This window comes from Drosophila novamexicana, unplaced genomic scaffold (genome assembly GCF_003285875.2).
Source record: "Drosophila novamexicana strain 15010-1031.04,08,12 unplaced genomic scaffold, DnovRS2.1 tig00000308-arrow-arrow-pilon, whole genome shotgun sequence".
NCBI lineage: Eukaryota > Metazoa > Arthropoda > Insecta > Diptera > Drosophilidae > Drosophila > Drosophila novamexicana.
Genome location: NW_020824799.1, coordinates 1,490,405 through 1,502,500, shown reverse-complemented (window position 1 = coordinate 1,502,500; position 12,096 = coordinate 1,490,405). Strand labels below are relative to the sequence as shown.

The window sequence follows — 12,096 nt, the reverse complement described above, 5'->3', positions numbered from 1 at the left end:
TTATACTATCGATAAGTGTGCAAGCGACTTGTGTTTCGACAATGTGACCATAAACATTGCCATACCTATCGATAGACAACCGATAGCTCCTCTGTCTTCTTTAGCATTTCGCGGCGCTAGCTCGTATATTTTTTGCAAATAAACGTAATTAAACTGCTACAAAGTGTGCATACTTTACAAATTATCAAAATAACGACACTCAACACACAGGTAAGTGTCTGTTAAATGCCAAAATACCTATGCAGACGCTTGAAATAAAAACTCACGGATTCACGCATACAGTTACATTCGGCCATGCGAATTTGCGAATCTCGTGTACAAAACGCCATTAATTGTCGCAATACCATTTACACTCCAAACATGCGAATGGTTTTGTAGTTCTTGTGTTAAATAAATGTCCGTTAGCGTTACCGGTGTGTGTCTTTTTGCGCGGTTGCAGTGGCTGGCAGCGAATGGCGGGCTCACACACATACGCACAGGCGCATTGAGACGCGCGCACAAAAACACACAGACACGCACGCACTCACACAGGTGAATGAACTTTTTTGCGTTGTTTTGTAATCTCGATCTTTTTGCCGAACACACACATGCCTATACAAATGTATGTACACCAAACCACATGCATACATATTTAATTGTTTACAGTGCGTGTTAATTAAACAACTGCAACCATTTTGTTTTTGGGCACATGCCGCTCCTCTCCCCTTCCCTCAATCTGCCGCCTCTCTCCCCTGGCCCAAAACCAATGAAGATCCTCGCTCAGCTGCAATTCGCACTTTTATTGATCTTAACGTTCTCTTTGGCGAAATTGTCGCACATGTTTTCGTTAATGTTTTTGTAATTTTTTTTTTGCGAGTTCATTTGCATATTTGTTTAATTTGTTTCCACAGCAGCAGCAGCACAGTGTTAATGAACCTGCGTTCGCGTTTTCCCCTGATATTTTAACAAATTAATAATTTTTTTCGTCCAATTCGACAGATGTGTCGCTGTTTAAATGGTTATTAATAGATCGATCGCCCACGCGTTCCATATTCAAAAGAAACTGCAGTTTGTTTTTGTATTTAAATAATTTTAAATAATATAATTTGGTAAGTTTTTTTTGTTAAGGCAAAGCGTTTGCATAAAAATACACTTGTTGGTTTTATAAGAACATATTTCAGTGGATGCTCTTAATACACAAATACAATAAGTTTAGTAAACCATAGTTTATAGCACTCTATGAATAGTTTTGATAGTTGTATTGGTTTAACCTATTCTTTTTTTTTTTTTTGTATTATTTTGTAAGCAACAGTACTACATTATTTTTCGGCCCATTAATTTGAGATAAGCTAGAAATTGCTATGCAAGCGATATTGTTACTAGATAAGAGCTTCGAAGCAAAAGCCGTGTTTTGGTATTTGTAAATAAATTCCGAACATTTTCAATGCTATATAACAAATGTTTTTATGGCCTGTATAATGTGCGGTGTGTAAGAGTTGCTCAGTATTTAAATATAATGTATACAAAAATTGCATTGATACAGAGAGGGAGCGAGAGACAGAGAGAGTATCGTAAATTTGATTTACAATAAGTATAAGATATAGTTTTATAAGTATAAGTATATGTATAAGTATAAGTATACGGTATAATATAAGAACAAGGCAATTGATTCTGTTGCGGTTTCATATTTTTGGTACATTTTCCAACACTGATAACTGAGTAGAGGGCGCGCATTCAAAGTAATCGAAATCAACCGTTTAATATGCAGTGTGGAATTTCAAGAGAGACAGATCAGGAATTAGTTTCGTAGTGGGAGAGTTGGAGATTCAAAGTATGTATTTGCCTTTGCCCCGATGCTCCGCTTGCCGCGTCGACGATGTGGCGCCAGCCAGCAAGAAACTGGCGCTGGTGCCGCTGCTGTTACTGTTGGTGCTGCCGTAGCTGCCATAGTAGCCGTCATAGCTGCCATAGCCGCTGAGCGGCAGGGCGTTTAGCTAAATCATGAGCGCCGAGAAGGGGTTGTACCGCATGATCTTTGACAGCAGAATCCATAGCACCGACGTTATGGCGCAGAGCACAACGCCGCCCCAGCCCAGGTCCAGACTCCACGAAGTTAGGAATACACGTGCGCCCAGCAGCGGTTTGGCCATAATAGCGACTCCGCCCGGTCGCGCCACAATCCCATCGACGGTGCCATCGTAGTCGCTGTCCAACATCGGGCGTCCCTGCTGCCGTTTAAAGTGTATTATCATCAGCGTGAACAGGGCAAATAGAGCTGTAAACGGAGAACAGAGAACATTTAGTTGGGATCAATTTATTTGATTGCGGGTTGGGCCTCCGATGCTGCTTACCCGCCAGCAGATACATGACGCCCGTAATAAGGATGGCACTTATTTGACGCTGGCAGACGCCGAAGGCGCCCACCAAAGCGGCGCTGCCCAGAATGATGAGGCAGACGAGTGAGCAGGATATGGACAGGTTTTGCATTCCTGTTCGATCAAAATCAAATTTTAATTCATTGCACCTCATATTCGATATTAAATGTAAACACAATATCCACTTGGGGGCATTATTTACAAAGATTGAGGAAACATAAATAATGGAATGTCATGCAGAGCAAAAGCCAATAGCTGCTGTTGTGGATAAAAGCTCAGGGTTATTCACAGAGATGTGTAGATGTTGGTAGATGTTGTGCTTTGAAGCATGTTCCCTGAATTAGATGTTCCAAGCTGAACAAGTCCGTCCTTAGAGGGGGTATTATACTTATGACATGACATATGTAACACATAAAAGGAGGCATCTCCGACCCTAGAATGTATATTTACATATTCTTGATCAGTATCAACAACCGAGTATCAGGTAGTACATACGTAGAAAACGTCCGGATCGGACCGCTGTCAGTCGAAATTTCGGTTTTTTTTTTTTTTTTTTAATATTTTATTAATATAGATTTCCTAGCCAAACTTTATTAGTTTTCCTGATCTGCTTACATATGAGTATAATACAAATAACATCCGACAACTATATCATATAGCTGTCATAGGAACGATTCGTCAAAAATTAAGTTCTTGTGATCTTTTGTTTTTTAAAATATCTTTATCAAACTTGACATTCACTAGTTCTACCATACTTTACACATATGAGATTGTAGGAAATAGGATATAGGAATAATCTTTCGAAAATGTTTTCTCTTACTTTTTTTACGAACTTCAAAATGATAACTTTTTTTCTAACATTTAATCGATATCGCTACGTTTTCGCCAGTATCTATTGGATTTGAAAGCTTTAGCTTTAGAGTCTATGTAGTGCATTGAAAATTCCTCTAACGGGCATTCACAGTTGGCGGACATTTTCTCTTATTATATGAACAATTTATAAAGCGGGCTTCCCCAATTGAAGAGGTACGCCTCCGTGGGTCTGCATATGTTTCGTAATTACTCTAGTGAGCATTGAGCCAAGTGTTATCTGATGAATTTCATTCGATTTGCCGTTTATTTTTTTGTATCTTGGCTGCATTGAATAACTTTTCCCCCGTATCGATGTTCATTTTTTTTTACGTTTCTCATGGGCTTTTAAAATCTAAACCCAGCTATGCGCGTTCTCTTTTAACTGTCGCATAATACCCACAATCATGGCACTAGTAAAACCAATTACCCAATGCAATACACAGACTGTGCCAATTAAAATCCTAACGCGCTGGCGGACAAAACAAACTCGCCTAAAAACCAAAGTGGCAATCGCGATTTACAGAGCTTCGTGGTTCACGGGGGCGAGCAGCCACAAGCCAAACCACATGATGACCTATTTTTTTTTATATATTACATTCTTTTCTTTTTTTGGTTCTCTGCTGTCCGCTCGCTCGAACGAAGGGCGCCTGACATCGAGCTGGGAAGGGGTACACGTGTGTGCTTCAATATCGACTGTGGTTCGGCGCTTAACTTAGTTACTAACTGCTGGTAATTACTGTGTGCATGTATTTGGTGTCATTGTCTGAAAGGTTACAAAGGTTTCACGGACGCTTTTTGTGTATATGCACTTTTGGATGCTTTCCAATACCCTCTACCCATTGCATGTGGGCTTCAAAAGTTCTTATGATTTTGTGCGCATGTATGTCAAAATCAGGGAACTAGAGCCAGAGACTCGAATTTTGGAATGTAGGTCCTTCTATTGCCCGCGTAGATATAGTTTTTTTTTTCAAATGATGCCCATGCTTTTTATTTTTTTTCAAAATTTGATCAATTATAGATTATTAATTAGAAATACGTTCAGATAGACCACGAAATTAAAGAATATATGTTTTGCTGCAGCTTGTTGCTAGTTAAAAGGGTGTCTCCCAGTCGAGCACACCCGACCAAAACACTTTTGGTTTTTTCCTGCTTAATGTACTCAAAGGATTTGGGCCAGATTCGGAATCTTTCCATTGGGGATTTGCGTTAATGACTTGTGAAATGTGCGGGCAGCGCGAAAGCAGGCGAACTTTTTAAGCCAGTATGGATGAGTTGAATCAGTGAGCCAGATAAATGAATATGTGGTATATGCTGTGAAAGTTGTGTCTGGGCGGGCAGTAAGCTGAGTGCGTTACGAATGCGAGAAATATGAATAAAGTGTATTATTTATTTGCGTTCTCGCCGGTCTCTCTACATACATCGAAGGTGACGTCTAGGGCACAATCTCTACATACGTTGTTAGGTTGTGTTGGGAGCAGGGAATTTATGTGTGGAATCAAAAGATTAAGCGCAAATCTATGTTGTGTTAAGCTAATTAAATACAATTGAGGTAGTCAAAAGAATAAATAAATTTTAAAAAATTAAAAAATTTAATGAACTTATTTACATCTAGATACTACGATAATAAATAATAGTGCTCTAGACGGCAGTGCCCGACTAGGGAATATCCTGCATCTGTTTCGCTGTATAGATACAAAAACTCTTCTTCCCTCAGTTCCACTCTCTGGCAAATGCAGCCTTGATTCACTACGGTGATTATTGTCCGATCAGGGATAAAATATAGCATAGAAAACTGAGGATGTGCTAAAGCTAAAGGTTTTATCAGATAAGTAAAGTATTGTTGAGCTTTCTTAGATTCTGGACAGACAGACAGATGGAAATGGTAGTCAAATCTCAAAAACGTTCGAAAGCGACAACGACAACTAGATAAGGAATAAAGTGCCCACGAAATGCTCCTCCTATAAGTCGGACGTTAGTTTACATCGTTTAAGTTGAGGGGCGAAAGTCCTAGATTGCGTTGCGCAGCTAGAAAGTAAAATTTCCTCAATTTGTCCGGAAAACACAGACAATATGAACATTTGTTTCTAGAAAGGGAATTGATTCTACCCATTTCCTGGCAAACGTCCAAAATTGAAACAGCTGCATCCAAAGTCATTCAGAACAAACATTCTCTGATAAACATAAAGATAGTAAGAAGTTTCAATACAGCATTTAATTAGTTTGCTGATTGGGCCGCAATATGAAAAATGGGGTTGTTGAACGTGTTGAGACCGCTCGATGTGAAGAACCTAGTTAAGTTCTATGATGGCCACTTTTTAAGGTGTGGGAATCGAGTCCATAGACGTATGGTGTTGTGGCTTCTCATCTGTCCTCAGTTGGCGTGAACTTTAGAAACAATTTCGGAGCCACCTGAATTCGCAATGTTATTATTTTGATTTCAGCAAGGCCACCCAATTTTTTACTAGCGTATATATATATAGTAATATGCATATATATACACAAATTAAGTATTCTCTATCTTTGCAGTTTACTTCGCAAGGAACGCCGAAATGTCCGCCGAAGCTGAATCAATTGTCACAACGGCTGCTGCCGATGCAGCGCCAGAGAAGGCAGCCATCGAGCCCGTCGCTGCGGACACCACGCCCGACAAGAAGGTGCCTTCAGATGTTGCTGTTAACCCGGAGCAAGTGCGTGCCGAGAAAATACTTAAGGGCAAGGAGCTGTTTAGTCAGGGATCACGCAACTTTCTAGTAAAGAGCTATGACGAGGCAGCCGATGAACTGAGTCAGGTGTGCCAGCTATACGAGGAGGTGTATGGCGAATTGGCCGACGAACTGGGACAGCCACTGTTGCTGTGAGTAGCTTGTGAATTCAGGGCTGTGACTGAAATAACTTGATGTTTGTTTTGCTTTGCAGCTACGCCAAATCGTTGATTGCGATGGCGCTAGATGAGAACAAAGTGATCGATGTGCCCGACGAGGCAGCCGATGACGATGAAGAGGATGTGGACGAGGATGACGATGAAGAGGGCGAGAGCGAAGCGAATGGAGATAAGCCAGTTGTGCCCAAAGTAAACGGAGCCACAAATGGTAAAAAGCTGGAAAGCATTAAAGAAGGTGATGCCGACGAGGCCGATTCCACGGGCGATGCCGGTCAGTCTAAGCCAGAAGAGGCAGCCGGTAGTTCCAAGCCACCAACGGGAGTGGATGAAGTGAGCAGCAGCAATGGTAACGCTGCTGCATCGAACAACGAGGATGAGCGTCCCAGCACTTCTAATGGCGAGGTGACAGCCAGCACCAGCAACGGTGCACCAGCAGCAATGGATGTGGACCAGGCCGAGGAAGAAAACGAAGAGGGCGAAGGTGTTAGCGGCAGTCTTCAATTGGCCTGGGAGATACTCGAGGCGGCGACCAAGATTTTTTCGCGCCAAGGTCTCAGCGGCTTGCCTTACCTGGCTGATGTGCAAACGGAGCTGGCCAACATCGAATTCGAGAATGGTATTCTGGATGCGGCACGCGAGGATTACGGTAACAGATCAAAGCAATTGTAAATTGGCAGTCCACTTAATATTTAATTGCTTGCAGAGAAAGCTTTGAAGATACATGCGGAGCTGCCCAAAAAGAATCGTCGGGCGCTGGCCGAGCTGCACTACAAGATCGGGCTTACATATCTGATGCAGCAGCTTAACAAGGAGGGCGCCGCAGCTCTGCGCAACTCTAGCGTGCTTATCGAGGAAGAAATTTCCGAGATCAAGAGCAAGGAGAACCCAACCGAGCGTGAGAAGAACAACATGCTGGACTTGGAGGAGACCAGACAAGAGATTCTGGTCAAGATTCAAGAGATCGAAGAAACACAGGCACAGGTAAGTGCCAAAGAAACATGAATGGAAATGATTCTGATGCTAATACTTATCCAATCATTGCAGACAATAGCAGAGGTGCGCGCTGCTTTGGACAGCTACATCAAGCCCATGAGCAGCAGCAGCAACAACGGTGGGGATGCAGCTGCCTCCTCATCGACAGCCCGTGCTGGTGGGGACACTGTTGCTTCCAATGGGGCTGCGTCCAGTTCTTCATCGGCCACAGCGTCTGCTGCCTCCTCGTCGGCCATCAGTAGCAGTTCGAACAAGCCCACAGACATCACGCATCTGATCAAACGTAAGAAGCCCGAAGAGCCTAGCTCGGAGGCCGAAGCTGTCTGTTCGCCTGCCAAGCGTGCTGCTGTTTAGAAGTCGCTCGAAGTCTGCACATTCCAGTTAAATACACACAAACACACACTCACACACGCACACCAACAACACCAGCAACACCAATACATCAGCTACTTAAAACTCACACAAACATACTTATACACATGCTTATCCTTCCCCAATATTCCTATTTAAGATTATGCTATTTGTTTTTGCTGTTTACTACAATCATTTTCTATAAGTCTGTAAGATTACAATCACAACTAGTGCTAAGTGCTTACATAAAATAATGTTTTTATACTATTAAAAAGAAAAAACGGTATCGAGAGCAAAACGAATGAATCAATAATAATAAAAGTATAATTGCCTCAAAACGAAAATTGTTGAACAAAGTGTGTCCAAACTCAAGATCTGGATTATGGATTTGGTTCGGGCAGGATTGCGCCCATAATACGTACTCAGATGCGGCTGCAGTGTGATGACCTGTGACTCACTGTGCTGCCAATCGTTGCGCTGCTCCTCGCCGCGTGCGTTCTCCATGGACCCGGCCAAGTAGTTGACACACGGCGGTGCACCGCGTGGAAACTTTGGATTGCGGCGCAACTCCTGCAGCTGTGGAATGGGCAGATCGATGCACAGCGTCCAGATGCCGCCGTGCATTGGCACCAAAAAAACGGAATCGCGTCGAAAACGATGATCAGCTATTAAGTAAAAAGTATAAAATTATATCAATGTAAATATTGGGAATGTCGACTATTATGCTATCTTAAATTATAATTTAAATCCTTTCAGGGGGAATTCTAATTTTTACAGTGAAACGTCTTTACACATTTAATTTGTTTATTTTTTTTTTTTGTAATAGAATTTAATTAAGGGATAAGTTGAGAGCTTACCTCTTTTATCTGGCTTAAGCATAGCCACCTGATCATCCAGAAGCCATTCCAGATGCAGGCCCGATCGATTCGAGTAACGATCCAGACTGTTGCGATCCCATGTTACGTGCTCCCAGTGATCAGTCATTATGGCGGCACACAACATGGCCGTGGCGCTAGTGGTCATTAGCAGCGTGACGAAGAGGAACAGGACGGGCGGCGGGCCCATGCAGCAGCTGGAGCAACAGGCGCTGCCACCAGTTCCACTGCCCATGCCCATGCCGTCCATTTGTGAGCTGAGCGATGTGGATGTCTCCAAGGCGACGGCGCCGGCGCTGCCGCTACCCCTGCGCTGTATAACCTTGGCGCAGCTGTTTTGCCTGAGCAGGATGCTGTTGCTCCTTCTCAGACTCTCGACGGCGGCAGCTGCTGCCGCTGTGGTCGCTGCGTTGCTGGCACCGTCAAACTGCAAGGAGCCGCCGACCACAGACGAGGGATGCTCATAAATGCTGTTGCGCCGACTGGGCGCAAAATAGTAACATGTGGTTTGTCGGGGTGTCACCTCCGCTAGCTCTGGTCCGCCCGGTAGCTCCTCATTGCTGCTGGAGTAGACAATTGATTGCTTGAACTGATTGGAATAACAGTTCTGCTTGAACGGCTGCGATGACGGCTGTGCCGGTGGCTGCTGCACGTAGAGCGCCTCGTAGTCACAGTGATGCGGATTGCGATAGATGACTGGCCAGGAACGCGTGGTCTTCGAGTTGTGGCTATACCTATTGGTCGTAGGGTTCTGTGCTCCAGCCGTAATTGTGGCAGCGGCGCAGCGCTCCTCTACCAGCGGTGTCAGCTCGTTGGGCGGCTCAATGTCACTCAAAGACTGTTGCTGCTGCTGCTGTTGCTCCTGATCCTGTTCCTGCAGCTGCTGGCGCTGCTGCTCCTGCTCCTCTAGCTGCGTGGTTGTCGCCAGCTGACGCTGCAGCACATTCTTGTTGGCGCCGCTGCCACTGGCCGACCAAGTGACTTGCTCCGTTGACAGCAAACTGAAGTCCTCCTCCTCGACCAGAGTGGCGCCGCCCGCGGCCAAGCCTAAGCCTGGCGAGAAAATGCTGTTAGACGTTGGCTGTGACCGGCTGCGCAGCAGCGTTATGTGTTTGTTCGGTGCTTCATGTTGTTCTTGTTGCAGTTGCTGCTGCTGCTGCTGTTGGCTGACACTGGTGGGCGATGTGATGCTCACTTCTGGCACACAGCGGGCGGTCACCTTGTAGCGACTGCCGCTGCCAACGCTGACGCCGACGCCGACGGCAGCGCCGGAGCCGGCGCCCTTGGCCCGCACCAGTCATAAATCAGAGCTGTCGCGTTTCTTGATCTTGTTCAAGCTCATGTTGTTCGTGGTGGTTTGGGCTGTGGCTGTGGCTGTGGCTTTTGGTGGCTGTGGCTTTTGGTGGTTGCTTGCTTGCTTGCGATGTTCTGATGAATGCTATTGAAGGTGTTGCTGTTGCTGTTGTTGTTGTCTGTTGTTTGTTGTTGTTGTTGTTGCGTTTACTAAATTGTGTGCGGCGCCTAAAAGTCTACTATGCAAAATGTAACTTTGCTTGTGCCACAAAAGAAAACTACGAGCGGCGTTTGTTCTTGTTGTTGTAGTTAGTTTCTTTGTTTTTGGTTTTTTGTTTGTTTTTTATAGTTATTGTTGCTTTTGTTTAACGCTAGTATATGTACCAATTTACAGTTATGTTTTTGATTTTTTCAATTTGATTTTGTTTATGTTATTTTGTTATAACTATTTGTTTTTGTTTTCTGATGATTTCTCGTTTTACTACGTTTTGCAAATTGTTTGTCTTAGCTTGAAGCTATAAAAAAAGAAAAGAAGTAGAGAAAACAAATGTACAACATGAGTTTTGAAAGAATTGAGAGCATCGAAAGTTGAGTCTAATACAAATATACAGATAGATCAGCGATATAATCGCAGATAGAGATATATTAAGGTGGATGCTAAAATCAAAGCGACTAAAATGCGTGCGAGTGAGATGGCGCTAATGAACATGCAACATGCAACATGCAACATTGACTACACATATTCACACATAGATATTATGATGTACATATTGACGTATGAAATTCAAATTATATTGTAATTACATTAGACGGCGCTTCATTTCTATCAGATTCTATAAGATTCCAGGCTTTGGTCTTGTCGGTGGAGATGCCTTATCAAAAGAGATGTCGTTTAAATAATAAAATGAAAAAAAAAAACAAACAAAATTGTTGTAGCCCGGAATTGTCTTACGCCCAGAGGTTGTCACAGGCATTTGAAGTTCTTAAAATGAGATCAACCAAGTGTGTTTATATACCAAAGTCTTAAAATATTCCTAATCAGTTTAAATTATACCATGACATTCATACGTTTTTAGCTATTCTATTAAATGAATAATCGATTATATACATAATTTGTGGGAAGAAGTTCTTAGTTGTAATAGTTTCTAAGAATGGACATAGGTAAATGACTAGATCAACTTTATGGAATCGTAGAAACCTTCTGCATTCTGTTACATACATTAGAATTAAACCATTTTTACCAATTATACCAAATACCAAGCCTTAATCCTTCATTGGGTATACCCCATTTTAACCTTATAGCAAACACCTTATCTCATTCCTTAATGTTTGTTAAATTCCCGCATGCGTATGCCCAGGCAGATTTAATAAGCCAAAACACCAAAAACATTTAAGCATCAACTCTGAGAAAAGGGTAAAACATAGGGAAGAGGAAACACATCCAATTTTCCCAAAAGTTCTTGTTTACCAGCTTAAAAGCAAATCAACTTCATTTATTAAGGAATCACAAGTGATTCATAAATCCCAACGTGCTGACATCAAAAATGCTGTTTTATTACGTGCAAATTGCATTATCTTTTGGTTTTCTGAAGTGTCTAAGCGAAGTTTAATAAGGAACTTAATTGCATTTGCAATTCCAAGCACAATGACCCGAAACTAATTCAATTTGATTGTGCCAAAAACTTTATTCGCGAAACTCGCGTAATTCAGACTTTCAATTATATGCTCTGGCCCCATCAGACCTGACCCGCCATGTGTCCCGAATCCGTGGAATGTGTGTGTGTGCTGCATTTTGCATGTGAGCCGCACAACCTCAACGCTGGGCGGACATCCGGACTGCCTATGAGTTGGCCTTCCTTCCACCGAGGCCGCAGACCCCGGTTGCAATTTAAATTTTGCCCAGATAAATGAATCAGGCTATATATATATATATATATTCGCTGGCTACTTAGCCACGTACGTTGATGGAGCAGGTGTAGAAGCATGTGTTGAGCCCCAACCATCTGTCATAGTTATATGTGCTATCCGGAAGGCCACTGGCATTTCTCCCTGTGTATGTTGGTCAACAACTGGAATTGCAAGTGCGAGCGGAATGCCGCATATGTGGTTCGCTTTGCGTTTTTCGTTTAATGTAATAAAAGTATTTGCGGCAGCCTTGGTAAAACCAAATAGTTCTCGGTTTAATATATTTTTTATTTGTATTATAAATTTATTTACGCTTAAAGCTTATTCAACTTTGATATTCTCTGGTAGAGATGGGCGCGGGCCCGGTGCAATACGGTCGAGTATAAAGAAATTATAAGTTAATCGATTCTTTCCTAGATTAAGGATGTTGGGAATCTGTCTGAATCTGCATTTATTGCATAACATGATTCTAGCACAATATCTATTTCAAATCTCTTAGTTAATTTTTTTTAATAGTTATCGTCTAAATAACTCATAGCATTGTTTTTGCGCAAGTTTAGTTCAGAGACCGTGCTCTTTTAAGAGTTAAATA

The 12,096-nt window shown here is 42.7% G+C and overlaps 3 protein-coding genes across 3 annotated transcripts; 1 reads left to right on the top strand and 2 right to left on the bottom strand.

Annotated features, from left to right (window-relative positions):
- The first annotated feature begins 88 nt into the window (after positions 1-88).
- On the top strand, positions 89-7,775 carry LOC115759561 (protein NASP homolog). Its single transcript, XM_030700527.1, has 5 exons — positions 89-210; positions 5,733-6,060; positions 6,123-6,733; positions 6,791-7,068; positions 7,132-7,775. Exons 2-5 carry the CDS (start codon positions 5,756-5,758, stop codon positions 7,432-7,434), a joined length of 1,497 nt encoding a protein of 498 aa, XP_030556387.1. The 5' UTR covers positions 89-210; positions 5,733-5,755; the 3' UTR covers positions 7,435-7,775.
- On the bottom strand, positions 1,296-2,796 carry LOC115759573. Its single transcript, XM_030700539.1, is given in 2 exon segments — positions 1,296-2,254; positions 2,331-2,796. Coding segments are annotated over 2 exon segments (627 nt in total). The 5' UTR covers positions 2,509-2,796; the 3' UTR covers positions 1,296-1,805.
- LOC115759649 (regulatory protein zeste) lies at positions 7,738-9,603 on the bottom strand (the record flags this gene model as incomplete). Its single annotated transcript, XM_030700637.1, has 2 exons — positions 7,738-8,096; positions 8,289-9,603. Coding segments are annotated over 2 exons (1,674 nt in total), but the record flags the coding sequence as incomplete, so codon positions are not given.
- Positions 9,604-12,096: the final 2,493 nt, after the last annotated feature.